This window comes from Catharus ustulatus, chromosome 9 (assembly GCF_009819885.2).
Source record: "Catharus ustulatus isolate bCatUst1 chromosome 9, bCatUst1.pri.v2, whole genome shotgun sequence".
In the NCBI taxonomy this organism is placed as follows: Eukaryota; Metazoa; Chordata; class Aves; order Passeriformes; family Turdidae; genus Catharus; species Catharus ustulatus.
This window is the reverse complement of record NC_046229.1, coordinates 15698292-15718895: the sequence shown is the minus strand read 5'-3', so window position 1 is coordinate 15718895 and position 20604 is coordinate 15698292. Positions and strand designations below refer to the sequence as shown.

The 20604-nt window shown below is 38.0% G+C and overlaps 1 protein-coding gene across 1 annotated transcript in view; it reads left to right on the top strand.

The window, feature by feature from the left end:
* ZNHIT6 (zinc finger HIT-type containing 6) overlaps positions 1-16475 on the top strand; it is a 31188-nt gene extending 14713 nt beyond the window's left edge. Inside the window, exons 9-10 of the mRNA XM_033067081.1 lie at positions 12422-12546; positions 16189-16475. Coding sequence (XP_032922972.1) covers positions 12422-12546; positions 16189-16274 — 211 coding nt within the window. The 3' untranslated portion in view covers positions 16275-16475. The remainder of the gene's footprint in view (positions 1-12421; positions 12547-16188) is intronic.
* Positions 16476-20604: the final 4129 nt, after the last annotated feature.

Sequence of the window (20604 nt, the reverse complement as noted above, 5' to 3'; positions counted from 1 at the left end):
TCTGTGAGGGAATTTTTACTGTAGTTGCATTACAGTTAAGTAAGAGAGAATTTGTTTTGATTTCTTCTCCTTTTGGTTCCTTGCCCCTAAGTTAATTGGAGAGTATTGGCTTGTACTGTATGAATCAATACGTGGAATTGCAGTGGAAGTACTAGTGATTGAAATATGACCAGCTTGCTGCTTAGTGGTCTTTCCTCTGGATCAAAAACTGTCTGGGGACAGAGCTCTCTCACCTCCCTTTATCTATGTTTCTGTAACAGTGGGAAGTGTTAACTGCTGGTTTGGTTAACCTTGAGTGCCACTGTCAGCTCAGTGTAATTTCTCATCCTGTGCCTCCTCATTCTGCATGATTTTAGGCTATATATTCCTGTATGACAGAATGCTCTTCTGTCACTTTGGGGGCAGACTGAAAGAGTAGGATTGGTGTAGGCTACTCATGCATAAAAGTCTATATGAATGTTTTGTTATCTACAACTTCTGTGCCCATCAGAAAAATTTCTTCTCTGTGAGCTCTAGATTATAGAAAAGCTGTAAACATATGTTGTTATGTCAGATGTTGGTTTTAGGCTTAGCAGAACCTTTTGTAAAAAAATCCTTCTCATAGTTACAATTTTGTATTATTGAGAAAGTACTGTGGTGTTTCAGAGTATCTAAGCAGGATTATAAAATGTTGCTCTTCTAGTTTTAAGATAAGTATGTTACAGAAGGATTTTAGTATTTCCTGCAATTGTGTATGAAACAGAAGTTTGTGGTTTTGTTTTGGCTGTTTTCTGTTTCACAGCAAATCATCATTTTAGTTTGAAGGTCCTTTGTAGGATGCTTTAAATTTTTGGGTTTGCGCTTTTTTTTTTCTTTCTCCAGAAATACCAATTAGCTATTAAGTACTGATCTGTGCTTTCTCACAGGAATTCTGTAGAACTTCAGAAAGCCACTGGTGTGCAGAAATAATGGATAGCTGCCAAAGATGGTCCTTCTTTCTTCTTGCTATGTGTCTTTTATCCTCAGTGGTGACAGTTCTAAGAGAACTTTATGATAAGTTCTTACTTCTGTCTTCTCTAAAACCAGCTTGTAAGAATTATTTTCAGTATGAATTGGTAGCACAGCCTGGTTAATTGGGATAACCTAAAGCCTAATGTCTCCTCATGTCTTCTCAGCTTTACCTGTCATCTCATGTTCTATAGCTCTTAGTTACTCTTGGTTATCTTTTCACATTTGCTACACTTACTTACTGAGAAGTCTTGGAAAGGAGGGTTTCAAAAAACAAGCATTACATAACTCTTCTTCATTTAAAACCTTTTGGTTTTAAAGGAAGTTTGGAAAAAATCTGTGTTTGAATGGGTCAGAATAGTTTTCCATTTGGTACTGCTTGCTTCGATCACCTGTTAGGCAATGTTTAGTTAGTATTGGTGTCCATTCTCTCTTCAGCTGTAACTATTCCAAGAAAGGTTTAACTTCTGCCTCTTGGATGATTTTTATAGTCTACATTCTTTCATAAAGTAGTTTTTCTTTCTTCAGGATAAATTGGTGTCCTGACTGTCTTCAGACCTTTATTTGAGATGCCTTCAAAGTGACTTCATATGGTAAGAGTATTGCTTTTTCCAGTAAGGAAAGGAAAGGTGCAACAGCCAAATTACACAGTGTGGTTTGAGAAATATACCTTTTCATTTTCCTGAGAATACCTTATCAGGCTTTGTGTAACAAACTAAATGAAACAGCAACCAGCCCTTCCCAAAATCAAGTAAGTTAGTAGTCAGAGTTAGGTTATTTTGTAACTGCAGATACTTAATGAGAAATTAATTTACTCAGCCTTATCATGTAAGATGATCCTATTTCTGTAGGAGAAATAACTGCAACTTAAACTTAATTTGCAGTGCATACTTTCATGGATAATTAAATGAATCTAAATGAGGTTAAACCACAAATTAAATAACTCTTTTACTGGTTTCAGTAACATCTTGCATGAAGCTAGTTTAGATAGTTGACACTTTAATCGCACACACTGGATTTAATAGAATTTAAAAATAATGCTCTCTTAAACATCTATGTTAGGTCTTTTATATAGGAATGTTCTTTTTTGGCGTATTCAGAGTAGCATGTGAGCGTTTTTTCAGAATAAGTTGTTGCAGAAAACTTTTTGGGGATTTGAAGGTTGGAGTAGTCACTGGCAGAATATTTAAGTGCTTGGAAAATAGAGACTGGTTGGCTTTAAGAGCTTTGCAAAGGCCACTCCTTTCAGTAGAGCAAATCCATGAAGGAACTGGAGTACAGAACTGTACCAGACTGTATCCTGTCACTTCCCTGTTGTAAAACTGCCACATCATACAGGGATGGATACAGAATCAGTTGTAGAATTGTTTTCTGTATCAGTAGTACTGGTGCAGCTCATGCTTCAATTACTCAGAAAGAAAAAATACCAAAAGTATTTTTGTGCCAGTTCCAACATCAAGGGGCTTCTTAACTGTCTGTGGTGGCACTGGCTGGGACACATGAGAATAATGGCATGTTTGTCACTTCATTCTTGTGGACCACGGGGAAGAAAATCGGCTAAACAAGTATGAGAGGTTCTCCTCTACTAAACGCCATTATTTTATGGTGGTGAGCACTTCTTTTGCTTTAACTGATTGAATTCAGTTGCTTTCCAGAAGGCTGGATGATGTTAGTAATTTTGGATCACTTCCCTGTCTCAAGATCAGCTGGCAGAAATGAAAGTTATTTCCTTGGATGACTTAGCTCTGTGCTCAAAAAGAATTTACTTTTGTAGTCTATTGTTTTTAAACAACTATGGGTTAGATCACATCAGTAGGTTGCAGTAGTCACAGTAATGGATTCAGGAAGGTGAAACTTTTTTTCTTAGTATGTGCAAATAAACCAACAGACTTTTGGAAAATTATCCTGGAATTCAAAAAGTAGTAGAAATGTAATGGAACCTCATTTTTAATGTAGCATTTAGAAGTATTTATTTCCTTCTCTTTGAAAAATGTCTATCAAATATTTGTTTTGTCAGGTACTGTAAGATTATGGTAAAAACCCTGTTACTGAAATATGTTGAAGGTAGCCTGATCTGTTAATGTTTTCTTTTGTTTTTCATGCTCTTTCTTGGGCACTTCCTTCTGCATTACCATTTATCAATAACTTCATGTAAAACCAAGAAAACGTATAGTCTTTGCTTTCTGCTGTTCACACAGTTCAGTTTCTTTTAAAAGTTGCTGCTGTTATTGTGGTGCATGGATCAGTTCTTTTTATCATCATATTATGACCTTTTTTCAAAAATTCTACTTCATCCTGCAGAACAAGTGTGCTGGAATTAGCACTTTTCAGGCGTTATTTCCTCCTTTGCATTTTCTGCAAATGTTGAAAAGTGGTGTGCTTTATTGATGATTCCCTAGTCTTACTTAGAAAGCAATTTCTTTTCACATTTGTGTAGTAGACAATATGCATGAGACAGGAATTAAGGATACAAATCCTTGGCTGAACTACTGGCCTTGGCATGAGTTGGAACAGGCCCCAAGCTGGCTTTAACCTATGCCAGAAGATTGACAGTAGAATTCATTACTCCTCTGTAGCTTGCAGCAGCTGGCACAAAAGCAGCTCTACCAGCTTTACAAAAGCAGGGAGCCAGCTTACAATAGTCATTCTTGACTGCACAACTGTAGTCAGGCACTGGTGACTTCGTGCTGTTCTAGGAGAAATAGAATTTGGTCTGTAGTCTGTGTCTTAAATACAGCACTCCTGTGCATTAATACTTGCTGCTGTTTTTCCCCAGAGTGTTTGATTTTGGTTTGTGGACTTTTTAAATTAAAACTTCTTGCTTTTCTTTCTGAATACTTCCTTACATTTTCCTGCAGGTCATTTCAGGCTTCCTAGTTTGTTACTGCAGCCATTTCAGTGTCATTTTTCACATGCTCCTTTATCTGAACATCAGTCTCTCTACTGACAAAAGCAGTGCAGAGGAGCTGATGCCAGGTTACACAGCTTTTACTGTAAAAAACAGTCACTTTCCTTCCTAGCTACTTACATTCTTGTATTGAAATCCTGTGTTACACAACAGAGATGGAAAGCAAAAAACTACTCATTGCTGACTATAGTAAATGTGTATGGTCAGAATCTGTAGCATGCATAGCTAAATGTTTGTGATGTCTGACTACAATTATTTGACCTTTCAAAAGATTTTTGGGATGATTTCAAAAAAAACCAGAGTTTGTCCATCTTACTTGTGCAATCATTTTTTCTTGAAAGGGATTCCTTTATGAACCAGTAGACGCCTGGTTTTTTTAAAGCAACAATCCAGTGTTTTGTAATCCATGCTGAATTCTTTTGGATGAACTGTTTTATAATTAATGGTATTGCATTAGGGTTTCTAGAGTATCCCAGCTAGAGAGTTGCTGACTGAGACATTTATTGCACAAAGATTTATTTGAAATCATAACCTCCACTCCAAAATTCTGCTGTCTATAGTGCAGCAAGTTAAATCCAGACAAACTTGCAGAGGAGGAGTATGTAAGCAAAGAGGTGGAGGATGAGAGAGCAGTAAAAGTGTTACCAGTTGGCTTCAGCCAGTAGTTTGACCTGTCCAGTCATGTAGTGGTGTTCTAGAAGCACCACAGGCAGATCTGAAGACCCTCAGATACTTCATGCTTGCAGAGTAGGTAGGCAGACCCCAAATTCTAAACCAGAAAAACTGTACACATTATCCTCTTTTCTCATTTTGTCTGGGTTTAAAGCATGGGAACAGCCTACCCAGCACATGCACAGGCAAATTTTCTGTCCTGTCTTAGAATGTGCAGCTAGAAAAGACTGTTGCAAGAGCAAATCTTGCGGTTTGCTCCAGCCTGCCATTTCTACTGGAAAGCAGCAGAGAACTCCTCTATATGTGTGTACCTGTGTAACATGTATAGTATGGAAAAAGTCTTCATGGAAGTTTGTCTGCTGTATAGCAAGCACATATAAGGCAGACTTGAAGGCAGGAAAGCAAGCAATGAAATTCAAGAAAATACTATAATTGGAGAAACCCTGTTGAATAATCTGTAGCCTCCTGGCTGAGGGAAGGAGCTGGTGAAAATGAGCTGTAGAGCCAAAGTGGCTCAGTTCAAACAGTTCAAACTATTTGTCCTATTCCATATAGAATAAGAGTTGTGAGGTCTCTTGAGGGGCTTAATTCAACTCTGTGGGTTGCTGCTAAAATATTTTTCTGAAGGATAAAGTGTATTTGCTGCCGGTTTCTTGGAAGAAAAAAAAACAATGAGATGCTGACTTGAAGTTAGCGTAGTTCCTTGATTTCAGGGACCAGGAGCATGGGTAGGCTGAAAAGGCTTCTAGAAGCAAAGATACAAACTCTGCCCTGGACAGTTGAAGTGATGGGCTGAACTTGGAATCTGCAGCACTGTAAAAACATGGCAGCATAGCCATCAGTGTTTTTAGAGACTGAGGAGAGGACAACTTCTTCATGTTCATGTCAGGAGGGAGAAAACCTGTAATTTCCTCCTGATCCTGCCAAAAGGGAATCCCTCTTTTTTTTCCTCTCTTTTGAGGGAAGTGAGCTAGGAGCTGATTGTTTCAACGTTGCCAAGTAGGGAATTGACCTTCCTGCTTGTTTCCCAGGAGAATAATTTGTTTTCTTTACTTCATAGCTTTTCCTTTTCTTTGTAAAGCATTGGTAACCTGTTACACTAATGGAATGTCTATGGTACTGTGATTCCTGTGAAAATAAGTACAAAATTTGTGAATATGTTTCCCCCATTCAATACAGAGTGTTAAAGGTATTTAGGCTCTCTCCATATGAGCTAAATTTGGCAGTTAGTACTTGCCATTTGGGGATTCAGAATTGGAGAAGGATGAATTCTTCCTGAAGTTCATTAGATTAACCCAAGCATAATAATGAAAGTATTGCAAATTTACAGTGACTGATTTCTCATCACTTTTACATTTGTTTATTTTAGCAGTATACTGTTTGCTTATGTTAATTTGTCAAATGAGATTTGATGTATTAGTTTCCATGTATTAAGTGGTTTTTCTTGCATCCTTTGATACTCCTTGGTACAACTTGTACCTCTAAAATTATTTGTGGTTAGGTTTTATGGGACTGTGTATCAGTATGCTGTCATTAAAGTAGATTTATGACATTGGCTTTTTCCCTGTGACCATGCCAGTATTGTATTGTTGGTAAAAGTTTCATATTTTTACTTCTCTGCATTTTTGGGAGACCATGCAGTTTTTACTTGTTCTAAATATGCCACTGATACCTTTTCAGTTTTTGAAACTTAAGGCTTTCATCTTCAGTAGCCAGCTCACTGTCTTATTAATCAGAACTTTTCCCCTGTGAAATTTCATATTCACATTAAGTCTTCTGGCTAGCATTAACTCAGGCTGTTTTGTTTCTTTATCCAAGTCATATAGTGGCCTTACATGATTGTGGTTTACATTTTTTTCATTTATCAGCTCTATAGTATTTAAAGAGTTGTAAACATTGATCTTTTGAGCAGTTGGTGAAGCTGCCTGGCTTAATAAAATAAGTGAATTCCCATGTGTGTAAAGAACTATTGCCGTGATGCACTTGAATTATAACATCTTTACTTGCAGCTGGATTTTTGTTCTTTTTTTTCATTATGTCTTATGAGATGGGGAAAGTATTTGCATTCTTGAAATTCAGTATCACTTTATTTCTGTATTCTTTGCACCAAATTCTGCCAAATGCAAGAAACTGACATTTGCTGGTTTCACATTTTCCTTTTGTTTTGTTCTACTTTGTTTTATAACTAAAAGATGCAGAATGTTCTGTACTTCAGTTAATCTTTAGATCATTATTGTGATCCTGAATCCTTTTACCACATCACTCTTAAAGCTCAGTCCACTAAATTGTTGAAGCAGTTGCCTTATCTGCTTTATGGGTTTTGCCATCAATTGATATATTTTTCCATTACTGCCATGAAACAACTTCTACTGTGCTTTTTTCCTTTGTGCAATTGTCTCATTCTCAAGAGGCTTAAACAAGGACAGCCTTTGTGCTTCTGTAGTGCTTCTTTTACTCTTACTTTGCTTCTCTCTCCTTTCCATTAACTGTTTTGTATATTTTCTAGGGTAGAAGTGAACAAACAATGAGTTTTTTTGGACATCTACTATTATGTCAAATAATTTAGGTGACAGTTGTTGTTCCTGCTATCATCACTTGGATATTACTTTTATTTCTTCCTGGATGTTTAGAATCCCTGAAGTATGTTTGTTTTAAGAGGGGTGTTGTGAGTTCAGTTCTTCTTTTCCCCATTTTACACTTGACTTTTCAACGGTTCTTAGATTTCTCTAGTGGCAGAGCCTCTTAACAGCTGATGAAGGAGATGAGATCTTGGGTTGTTACAGCTTGTCTTAATATGGTCATTGTTTGAGGATGAACTATGGCTGAAATACGACAAGGAAAAGGAGCAGCTTCATAGTTTTCTCACTAATTGGCTGCGCTTTTATGTACTCTGTGAATGTAGGTATAGTTAGGAGAGAGTGATGATGTCCAATATGCTTTCCTGCTATGCTGGCAGCTTTTCTTCCTTTTCTTTTTTAGTTGGTTCCTAGCAGGGTTTGTGGTCCAAATGGTTGATAAGAGAAGGTTTCTTGTCCTAATTTTCTTTTTTTTCCCCCACAAAAAAGCACATTTTTGATGAAAGTGGTACTTAAGATAGGGATTTGACTTGAAAAGAGTTTGGCCAGGCATCTAGTCTGTACTGTTATTAAGTTATGCAGGTATCAGTATGGAGGAGAGGTTAATTAACATCTGTTGAAGCAAATTGTGGAGGTCCTAGACCAGGAGGAGAAACATAACCAAGAGTGGAAGGAGGAGCTAGCAGGTTTTACATGCTTCTGTAAACTGTAGTATATTTTTTTCGTATTAAAATACCAACTGAACTAGGTTCCCATTGTCTTTCCTTAAAAGAGTGGGTCAGGCAGAATATTCCTTCATATTGTTTTGCTGTTGATAAGAAAGTGTTATAAAGAAAGTGTTGTTTTGTTTGTTTATTTCTAAGATCTTGGCTGTTTTGCTCATTAAGTTTTCTAATTTTGTCATGTACCTGGACTAATCACATTCACCAGTTTAGGTTTTTTAGAATGTCAGAATTCTAGTGACAAAGTTAAATATAAATACTGCACATTATTTCAATACATTGTATTTGCTTTCTGCCATAGAATTTTCCTTTCATACCTAATTCAAGAGAGCATTTCCCTACTTCCATGTTCACCAAATCATAACCACACGAAGAGGTTATTCACCACTTAGGAATGAAAGTCCATCTGTTAGTTATTATCTTTGCTGTACTGCAGCACTTCAGAATGAGTGCTTGGGAGAGACTTTAAATGCTGTACCCAGCCTTTGCCCCCTTCTAGGCATATGCAGATACCTAGGAAATGCAACCGTCTTCAGTCTGGTGGAAAAAAATCCTTTTTTCTTCCCATATGTTAGCATAAGCTTGGTTGTGGATTTTTAGGACTAGGCCCAAAATAGATAGTGTGATTTATTGGATTTGAGTTATGCCAAGTAAATACCTCGGTGTTTCCACTCAGTTCTAGGAAGAAAAGTCATCTTTGTGTAAAATATGTGCAAGCAGTTTAGTTGATCACTCTCACAAGGAAATCATGAATGTCGTTACACAAATCCACTTTTTGATAATGTAAACCTTTATTTAGATGGCTAAAGCTTGTTTGTTCTCTTTTGGGTTTCTAGAAGACCAAACTAAAGAACTAGCATGGCTACAATTTATCTTTAATTCCAGATTGCAGATTTTTTATTATTATTATTAAATAATAAAAAGTTCCTGTAGATGACATTCAGGAAGACCTGATCAGCAGGGAATTTCCTGCTGTCTGAATTCATGGAGACAAGTTACGCCAGTGCGATGATAGCCACAGGCTCCATTTGAGGGGAACTTGTTGTGGTGCAGTGACCTAATGTGGCATTCCTGCCTGTGGGAGACAGATTAGGAGTCTGAACTGTTGAATTCCTGGAAGGTGGTGGAATAACTATAGATAGTGAGACTAGCCTTAGCAGAAACTCACAGATGCTGTCAGAAGTGCAGAGCCACATTAATTTCATTTTTGTGAAAGGTAGCAACTGTTCATAGAGCAAATATAACAGTTTTTATGGGAGCTGATGTGGAATTGCTGAATCTTGCTAAATTTTCTCAATTGTCACAATTTTTGTAGGCTTTCAAACTGCCTGCTAGCAGGCAAATTCTACTTAATTTTGGTTCTTCAAAAAGCAGTTATTGTTATTTCATTCCAGCTAAAATCAAAAGCGGTTGTCTGCTAAGATCATCTCTTTGTGGTCCTTATAAATGGAGTCATTTCTTATTAAGAAAAAATCCAGGCCTATTTATTGCTTTGCAACATGGGCATAAAGCTTTGCTTGGGGCAAGAAGATAATCAGGAAAGTGTATTATTAGATGGTGGGTGTTGTTCAAGGAGGTTGAGGGAACATAAGGAAGGGAAAGAGAAAATATATGGAAAGTAAATACTAGGAAGGAAAGAAGATGGAGAGGGAACATGCAAAGAGAAGTCCTGCTGGATACAGGGATCAGGAAGCCATACTGCAGACAATTTGCATGAATGGGACAGTGGGAGAAAACAGAGAGCAGAGGGAGGATTTAAAAGAAAGATGTGAAAATGGGTGTTAAGGCAATGGTTTTGTTGGTACAGTCAGTTAGTTTGGAGCCAGGCTTATCTCAAATCCATCCTGGCATGAAGGGCTGAAGGATCTCATTTAGGATGACAGCCTCAGTTAAGCTGGTTCCTGCAGGTGGTCCTGGAGCATGAAAGGGTCCGAGTGAAAGGACAGACTTACACTGGTTGTTCTGCATTTCACTGGGTTGAGTTGAAGTGCACAGTGGAGGATGGGTTTGAAGAAGGATGCAGCTCCCTATGGGTTCTTCTCATGCAGGCTATGCAATCCCAATGATGCAAAAGTGGTGATAAAAGAATATCTGGTAATACCTGATTGTGATGTTCTCTCTGTTGTGTCTCCTGCTTGCACTAAGACCAATTTGCTGCACGTACATGGAAGGGCCTACTATGCAATGTTACTCTGCATCCTCAGCTTGTTCTGGTGAATAATCACTACAGGAAATTTTAAGACTTGTAAAAAAAAAAAGCCATTTCATTCAGTTTTTCTCCAAACAGAACTAGCCTTTTCATAAGTAAAAATTAGAAATGTGTGTGTGTAGGCTTCTGGTTAAGCCCTACAGGGCGGTCTTCTTTTCCCCATGTTCACCCTCTGACCCTCTAATGTATGACTTTGTTCTAGTTGTGGGATGAAATTGGAAAGATTTTTATCATGACCTGGTCTTTCTGAGATAACCTGAAAAATCAGTCTTGCTCAGGAGCTGTTCTTCAGTAAACTTGGGTATTGATGTGACAAATAATAGTTTTCTTTTGAGTTCTCTTAAGCATGCAGTCAAGGAAGAGCCTGACAAGTGGATTAGCAGAAAACCTCAGCTTGCACTTGTGTATGAAGTAGAAAATGTGGTAGACTGAGATCTTTTGGGTAATATATACAGTAACAGACAAGTTTAAATAAGAGAAGCATTAAATTCCTTTGTTATATTCTTCCTGAAATTTATGGCCTACATTATGGACTAAAAATGTAGGTGTTTTTCCTGTCACTGTCAACCAATAAAATTTACTTTAACAAAAAAAGATAAAACTCTGACTCAGTGATCTAACACTTCAGTAATTTACTATCATAAAATAGTTTTAAGTAGAAATGTTTTATCTTATGCCAAGCTGGACGCTAAAGATGTTTTGTCTAAAATATGAGATAATGGAAAGTGTATTGTGGCATGTGAATTACTTTAGCCTCTTGGTGGTAAATGTTTGCTTAACCAGAAAGGAATGTGTTGAGGTCCTTGCCAAAGGAAAGGTATTGCCATAGTTTGCATTTAGAGTACTGTAAATAAAGCAGTAAATATGTTTCTGTTCATGTGTGTTAATCCAGAACTTATGAATGCATTCATTCAATAAGACATGTAATATATTGTTATCCCTTTTAAAGGGTTTCGGTAAGAAGAGGTTGTAATTACTTTGGCTTGAGAGAAACATGAAACCAAATATTTTCATGATGATTTGAAGTTGAATATGAGAGAATTTTTCCTCAAACTAAGTTTCTCTTAAGTCCCAGGAACTCAATTCCTGGTTTATTCCAATATTGTTCTTGTGCTGACTCCCAGTGTACTGCTTTTAATCACACATTATTGTAAATCATAAAGTTCCTTCACCTATCCCATGTTGGTTTTGGCAAAAGAAAACACAACTGTATAATATGTTAATGATCAGTGGATGTAGAGCAGCTATGGGAAATAGCCCATATACTGCCTGTAGTATATTTTGATTTTGAACTTCATTTGCCCTTAGCTGATACAACAGTTTAGTGATAATTTAATAATGCTTCTTACAGAAAGAATTGCATAACTCAGATTGCAGCGTAATAATATCAGAGCATCCTTTGGATGCCTCAGTTATGGCAAGTGAAAGCAACAAGGTCCCACTTTCAGAAATGTTTGAAATACCACTTCCTTTCCACAAAATCCCACATCCAACTTTCTAGTTAAAGAGCTGGGAGAGAACATTACAGTTTGAGAGAGCAATTGTGGAGAGGATGCTCAGTTCACTTTTCATTACTGTGGTATGGTTTGTTATGTACCTGTGGGCTGAAGAGGAGCCCTTTCCTGGGAAGGGGCTGCACATCCCAACCCTGTGGAGCCTCTGGAGCACACATTTGTGTGAGGATTCCCTCAGGGACCTTCTTGTTGATGCTGCTGTGAGCAGAGATTTGCTCTGGCATAGAAGGTGTTGTACTGTCTTTTAGAAATTATTACTGCAATGCTCCTGTATCAGAACAAGGATATCTCTCCTACAAAGACAGAGCTCTGAGTGCTCCAGTATACCTGTGCTTTAGTAGTTGTTCAGATAAGCTTTTTATTTCATCTTCCTAGGATAATTCATAAGCAAATGTGATAAATAAGGTGCACTACTAACCAAGTAAATTAAACCTGTAATGTTAAAGCCCATAAGTAAAATATTAAATGTTATTTTTAATTTAGAATCAGATTTTGATAAATGTATCAATTTTGATAACTCTATCTCCTTAACTGATTTGCTAAAGATACTCAGACATAAGACATAATAAAAATTTTCAACCCTTGGAGAAATTTGGCATTAATTCTCCTTTTGTTTTTTATGCTTAGATATTAGGATGGTTTAAAAAAATATGTATTTGGAGGATAAGACTGGATATGTAATTTGAATTATAAGGTAGTTCTTCTGGACATTATATCACCTGAAAATCATGTGAAATGCCAGAAAGCCTTTTACTTTTTTTTCCCCCACAGTAAATGTACATTATGCTCTTGCTAGTATTAAAATCCAAAGTAAACTTCCTGTTATTTTTAAGGTACAATGAACTGGATGCCAGTAGAAGCCTTCTAGACAATCTGAAAGGCAAAGTAATAATTGAGTATCCAACATTATTTGTGGTCTTGAAAACACTGAAGAATGACATGGTGGTCCTTGGCCAAGGTGAGCATGTATTTATTTCTTGTTATGTTATACTTGGATATTTTAGTTATATAAACAGTATATTTTTAAAATTATTTGTTAAGGGAAGACTTTAATCTTGGAGTTAATTTGGAAGACAATCTGGATCTAACAGGAATTTGCTTTTAGTTTTTAAGTTAATTTCCATTTTTCTCCTCAGTATAAAGGCTTCATGTCTCAGCATCTGTTTCTGAAGCTAAAAGATATTTCAGCTGTTGAAATAGGGAATCAGTTCTCATCTCCTAGTCTCTCACCTAGTCACTTAGTTATCATATTCCATAATATGGGATATGCCAGTCTATAATTCTTTCAGATTTTTGCAGAAAAGCTTTGAGATATATTTGGAATTGCTGTTTCCCTGCAGAAGCCCAGTCATGGCTCTATATGTATGTCATTGGACTGATGAAATACAGGACTGAGAACATTGTACCAGCAATTCTGGACCTCCATGGAGGTGTTCTGGCTAGATTACACTGAGCGATCCCCTAAGTGAGAGCAATCTGTACCCAAAGATTTGGCATGTAAAAATTCCTTGTGCTGTGCACTGCAGGGGCTTCTGAGAGTGAGCCAGCACACCAGGGGATCAGGTGGGGGCCCTGTGATACACATCCTGGAAGTGCACACACAGACACTGCAGTACATGAAGTGGGGTGCTTTGGAGTTTATCCGGTATTCCTTTGTCTAGGAGCCTTGCTTTTCAGTACTCAGCTGAACCCTATGATTTAGAGGTCGGGAGGAAATTACAATTGATGGTCTGTGTAGGGTTGTCATTGTCTTCTGAGCTAATAGGGAGGTTTTCCTTTTAAGGGTATGGACTCAAGTAAGTGTTGACTGAACAATGGTATTTTGAGGTCATGCTGCTGCAGCACCTACCTGACTCTGTAAAAGGCAGAAGAGTGAGAGAAGAGAGTGCCAGTAATAGCAGGGAAGTGCCGACAGCTCTGTCACAGGGCACTGCAAGTGTGCATCTTGAGGAGAGTAACCTTGCTGTGCTGCAGGAATCATCTGATGAGTAGTCATCCCTGCAGGGTTCTGAGAACACTAACAGCCATTTCAGGTTTTGAGAACCATTGTTGTGTGGTGTTGTTTCAACTATTTCTATAGATTCCATAAAAATGAATTTAATAGCAGGTATGACATAGCAAAGGTTACAGCTAATGGAAAAAATACCATGATTTTCACAACTTTTATCACAACTTATTGTCATCTTCTTGGTTAAGATATTAATAATCAACTTCAGCCTTGAGTTAGGTTGGAAACCTGTGTTCTTGGTATTTTTTCTGTTCAGAGCAGAAGCCTGTGACAGTAATTTTAGTTTCTGTGAGGAAAAGCATGTTCACAGCATGAATATAAAAGTTGGAGGACTTTTTTGTTGCTGTTACTCTGCCTGAAGACAAAGTACCATTTTAGTTAGTGTGTCAACCATTGTACTTTTCTTTTGTATGTAATCTTTACAGAATATAGGAGGAAAAAATAGTTTCTAGTTTGCTTTAGCAGTCACATTCACAGATAATTGCTGAGTGCAAATCTTATGTTGACCTCCTGAGTATACAGGGAAAAGTCTGTTGTAATCAGGGAAGTATTTTAGCCCCTTCCCATCTCCCAAAAAGTGACCTTTCTGCTACAGCATCTTCTGTGTTTGTTGCAGTCCAGTTTCTTTGCCATGTATGGCTTTCTGTGGTGGTCCACTCCTCCCGAGCCATCCATCCTGCTGATCCTATTGTCACCAGTGCTGCCTTTCCTCTCTGCCTCCTGGCACGCCCAGAGGGACACTTGTCCTCCCTTTGCATTCCAGACAAACAGCTGCCACACTGATGAGTGGACATGGGGGCTCAGGCGACCATAACCCTGCTGACCCTCTTTGCAAGGAACCCAGGCTAGAACAAGAAGCAAAGTTTTGCAGGAATTGCTAAAATACTGTTTCCTTCATGAGCAATCTCAGATCTAACCTTTTCCCCAGGAAGAACAGAGTTATGCTTTCATAGGCACAGCAACAGCCACACATTGGGGAAACTTTACCATTCTCCCTGAGGTTCAGGGACTGGGGGATAGCTAGAGCTGGACACCTTCAAAGAGAAACTGCTAGGATTTAATGAGTATAAAGCCTATTTTTCCAAGTCTTCTTTTCAGAAATGACTGAACTGTTTTGGCTGAAACTTTCAACTATACAAGGAAAATAAAGATTGAGGAAGGAAACTGCCACTGAAAGACTTAAACTCTGAGTTTAAATTTTATGTTATAAGTAAACTGCAGACAGTTTTATGGGGAGGATTGGGCAATCTTAATTTATAGGCAATGCTATCAGCACCATGGAAATATGCTCTTTTTTAGTGAAGACAATCTGTAATTCCTATTAAATATTACTGAGACAGAAGTAAAATCTGTCTGTTGAGTGTTGCTGTGAGTCAGAAGATTGCCACATTCTTTTATGTGATGTTTTGATGCTTGACTTGCTTAACAGCAGAAACTACAGGTGCTCTGATTTCAGCATACAAGATCAGTCATGGCTGAAGATAGCAGGGGATTATGGAAGCTTTCACAGGCCTTACTTTATGCATTACTCAGTACATATCTGGCATATAAATGTTAATTGATTATACACTAGATTTAATATAGACAAAATGTGACCTCTGTTGTTTCTGGGTGAAATGCTTCTATTTTCTTGAACAAATTCCTTGGAAACTGTACAGGTGCACACTGTGTCCTATGTATTATCCATGTTTGCCAGCTGTAGAACTTATCTTGACCAGACAGTTGCTATACTTCATCAGCTCCCTTTTGGTAACATTCTCTTAATGAAACATTTGATACTAAGTGCTCACAAACATTTTTAAATTCATAGATCAAATACTGAAAATAACAATGAGAGCAGAGTGTGAATCATGGGCCTGCTTTGCTGTAGTTTATTTTTGTGCTGCTTGAGTGTCACCAACAAAGTGGCATTTGGTGACATCAGCACAAGGTGACCAGGGTCAGTGCTTGTTAAAGAAGGATCTGTGGGGTGGGAGCTGAAGACCAGTTTTGGAGATGAGAGTTTGACTATATGATCTCAGCAGAGCACAACAGCCATGCCTTAAAGCACAAGTTATTGTGCACCTTGAGCTTCCCAGCCTTAGGTTATGGGCTTACATCACTTGTCACACTCTTTGGGATGCTGGAACATGTGGAAGAAGCACAAAGCTACTTCTGTTTAGTTTCCCATTCCCAATTTCTCTGTAGTTCCACATCTTAACTTGAAATGCTAAGTGTAAATTATTTATAATTCATTACAGTTATATGTCTGTGGCATCCCAGAAAACAACACTTAAAACAAGCCAAAAAAAATTTTTAAATTCTCAGTAGATCTAGAGGTTTGTGGGGGATAAATACTCTGCCTTCCTACTTGACTGAAAGACCAAGATTTAAAAGGTAAAAGGAATTCTCAATATTGTTTTGCTTTCTCCTTCAACAATGAGGTCCTATCCAGGGCTTTATTCTATGTCATGAAACTGGTTATGTCTTATGAAATAGCTATCCTAAAGAAAAACGTGATTAAAAGGAAGATATGGAACTCCTTCTGTTTGATGAGCAAACAACATTGCTGAAACTAATTGCATGTTTGTTTTTTGTGTTCTGTATCCTCAGATGGCAGTGAACCTGCAGAGAACTCAGACAGTGAAAGTTCATCCCTTTCCTCTGTGGAAGAAGGGGAAATTCGAGACAGTACATGACAGTTCTTTGAGAGAAGAGGGTGGAATGAGCTTTTATTTTTTTATTATTTAATTAAATTTTTTTAATACAACTAAGTTCCTAGAGGTTTGGCTTAACTTCATTTACTGTCAACGTGCTTGACTATTTTTGGATTTAATAACACATATTTTGGGATGTAAATAAAAAGATGGGGCATTGTAGTTCCAGAAAAAAAAATCTAATTCAATTGCAGTCTTTAATTGCGCCATTCTTTTTCCCTAACCGGGTCAGTGCCAAATTTTTGGGTTTAAATATCTGATTCATATTTGTATTTATATGTGGATTTGAGTCTTAATGCTGAAATTCACTGGAAAAAAAGTACAGTTATTTCATTTGATCCGTTTCCTTTTACAGTATTTCTGTGTAACGCTGAGCTGCTGAAAATGGTCTTATGTTACTTTTGATCTTCTCTGCTAACATTTTGGATGCTTGATGGGGTTTTTTTGTGTTTTTTGTTTTTAATGTTCCTTACTTGGTTGCATCTTGTTTCATGTGTTAATGGACAGGTCTGTCTGTTTCAGGGTGGCATGTTGTAGTGTGTTTAGTCTTCTCTCCAGATCTTCTAAATCAGCATGGGTTTTTAAATCCATAGAAATGGATGCATAGACTGGCACTAATGCAAATAACACTGGACTTCTAAAGGATGCTTGTGTTGTGCATCTCATATTCCTAGTACCTACTGAAGTTAGGTATTGTAAATACTTACTGGCATATCAGCTGAATTTGCCTACCTAAAAACAAATCATAAAGGAAAAAAAAATCCTGTACTGTATTGTCTGCTGACACTTGTCAACTTCTGAAGAGATTCCTAAATCACAGACAGCTTGTCCTGTATCCAAGTCCCCTATGCCTGTGGGGTCTGTTGGAGGATGAGAGCAGCAATGCCACAAGTGTGCAAGCCAGGTGAGCCCCTCTCCCCACTGCACCAGGGCATTCTCAGGAATCAGCATCAGCCTTTGCCATCGTTTTGCAAGGTTCTGCCCAGGCCATTTGTAAAGTCTCCAGGACATAATCACTCCAAACAGCTCTCTGAGGTTGCTGCTGCCTTACTTCCCAGGCTCTGTCTCCTGCTTGAGACAAGAGCCTTTGTGTGTTGGTGGCCTGGGGTGTGCTAAATTGCCATGAAGTATTTCAATGTGATGCTGATGTTGTAGGTAGAAACACAACAGAAAGCAGTGAAGGAACTTACGGAGGTAACAGGAGGCTGTGAGAGCAGTACAGCAGAGGGTTTAGGCTTCTGGACTCAGATTCAGGGCACCAGGCTGCTGGCTCCTCACCAGTCATGCTGCATGAAGAGGATTTTTGGGATGTTCAAAGTTTTAGAACAGGGTTGTTTTTTCTTCCTTTGTAAAGAAATTGGAGTTAAAAGGTTGTTTTCCATGACAACTCACTACCAAAGTTTGGCCAGAGCATCAGACCTTTGTAGTCACATACTACTTTTTCTGCCGGTTGTGTCATGTGTCCTTTCTCTTGTGTGTTTTGCAACCTCTGGTGAAACAGGAAAGTTTTTCTTCTTCCCTGGCAGTAGCCACCTGTGCTCTATTTTCTTTCTTAGTCATTGTTGGTCCTCTGCCCACCTCTTGTTTCAACATTTGTGTTTTTTAACCCTTTTTAAAGGACCTTGATTCCTAGGTGCTGCTTTCATATTTTTCCAGTTCAGTGAAAGTGAATAAGCTCTTCCTAATCAGCAGTTGCTGCACACTGACTTGGTAGCCACAAATTGTTTTAGACCAGTCTTGAACTCCTTCACAGTAATACCAATAGAAGAGCCAAATAGCAAAACTGTCACATTTCATTTGCCAGAAAATGTTTCATCTGAAGTAAAAGCATGGCATTTCTGCTGGATTCAGAGCACAGTGAAAATGAGAGTGCTGCAAATAGTAGTTTTTATCTGCATGTGTGTCATTAATCTTTGGTTGAGGAGCACAGATTTGTGCTTTGCATTACTTTCCTGTGCTCTTGGGGGTTTTCATTAATTGTATGAGAAGGTTTGTCTCTGAGGGTTTTTTTCTTATATAAATCTACTTTAAGCTTCCTTGTGAGTCAAACACAACATAATTTATTTTTAAATGAAGATACTGTTAAATCTGTCCTTCAGATTTACCTTGAAGAAGGCTTTAAAAATGATTAAAGAACGTTCCTCTGGTGGTTACTAGAACTGAAAGTTCCCAGACAAAGCTGGGAATAATCTCCCAGAGTTCAATCAAACCGAGAGTAAAAGGTAGCATTTACCATTCATTCCTAGGTGACAGTTACACTTCCTATTTTTACAGTTACGCTTGTTTGAACAGAAGTGATTGATCAAATACAAACCAAAATGCAATTCAAATATTCCATTCAGGTTTCCTAAGCTTTTTCAGTTTATAAGAAGAAATCAAAATTCTTCATATTAGTGGTAATTCTTCATAATAACAAGGTTACTGATTTAATCAAAGTTTATGCACTGTTATGCTAGGCAGATGTTTTTTAATACTTTTGTAGGCAGTTAAAGAAAGTTCTTAACTTCTTTCTGAGTGACTTAAACTGAAACAGGCACCTTGTAATAAACTGAGGAGAGAAAAGGCATCATCTGTATTTTTTAAATGTCTGGTGAAGAACTAGAAATTTAAGAGATGTAGCTGAAGCTGCCTAGAAGACTTCAATTCTGTCCATTTTGAAAACATACTATTGTAGTCTTATTACACACAGATCCCTACAGGACTCTGCCTTGATTCAGAACAGATCATGTCTGTGAATGAGAACTGTGTGATGTTGTTTTAATCTTCGTCATTCAACACCAGCTTGCATTGAGTGCTTGATTTTATGCCTACTATGCTTACTCATTTATTTTCCTCTATAAACTGTTTGTCACAGAAGGAACAAGCTATTTCTGTGTAGTGTTATTATAGTATTTCTTTTAATGTTTAGACTTTTCAGCATGCTTGAGCTGAAGGACTATCAGCTTACAAAGAGTAAAGGCTCTTGTCTTGAATGAACACACTACTTAAAAAATTGAAAGCTTAATGATGTCATCCCTTTCACAAACCTTAAAGGACAAAAATAGAGCATAGCTAAGCACACAGCAATAGCTGGGAGGTAGGACTGAGTCAGCCATGGGAGAAAACTTGGTTCTTTTCCTTTTTTGTATGTCGTCCTGGGGGTATGAGGCATAATTGAGTTGTCATGGGTAAACAGCGTTGTACCCCCTGTCAGTGTAACAGCTCAGTTTTGAATGAACACATTCAAATTCTCAGTTTTGCTGCATTTATCTTGGCATTAGGAATTGTTGATCCATAGAGGAAGAGAAGGTCATGCCACAGAATGTGTGGCTGGCACTGGTCCTTCAAGGCATGCTGGACCAGTTTTTGTTACTCAGTCAACAGTGCAGTTTTACTCTGCATTAGAGGAAAACTCTAGTGTGAAGCAGTACAGGGATTTCTAAGTTCATGGGAGTGCTGATAGCAAGTCCCAGCTACGTGTTGTGTATCAGCATAGCTGGGATTCAGTCCTTGCCCTGCCAGATACGGCTGTTCTCTGTTGACATCTGTAGGAGCTGAGAATGTATAACACCGTGCAAGAGCAGGCTTTCCAAGTGTAAATATACAGCTGTGATGATGTAACTTCAGGCCCTGTTTAGTCACAAACATTTCATTCTGCTTGAAGTCCCACACTCTTCCTGAAAACATTTATTCTTCTGCCCTCCAAAGGAAAAAATATCTTGAATTGATGTTTATGTTGTTGCTATGGCATTCAGTTAAACTGTATGCAGATGCAGGTTCTGTTAATAAGAGAAAAAGAAATGAACTGTGTACTTCAGTGAACAAAGATTACACTGTGTTTGTGTTAAAATGTTGCTATGGTAGTGCATATGGTTTTATTTGCTGAAAATCTGTGGTGAAGTGGAAAGAAGTCACATATATGCAGGACAAGAAATTGCAGCAAAAATAACTCAGAAAAAAAAAACTGAAACTGAAAGGAAGGTTAGAGATGGCATGTAAAAAGAGGGATAGTTGTTCAGCTGTCTGTCTGTGATTTGATAACAGAAGTCTGTTCTCACTGTGCCCCAGCAGGTCTCAGAAACCGTAGTACAGTGACTTTGCTCTGGTGATGGTTTTGTTGTGAGAGCTTCTTTCTCTCAATGGTCCTGTGCATTGTAGCTTTTTTGTTGTTGCTTTGGAAGCAAAGTTCCCCTGGCCTGGCCTGATTTCACCACCACTGACTTTTCCTGCAGAAAAGCATTTTCAGGATGTCTTACTAGAGTTGGCTTTTTGGCAGGAAAAATCAATAGGGTTATAAAATACGGAAAGCCACTAGAGCTTTGCCTACCTTTGG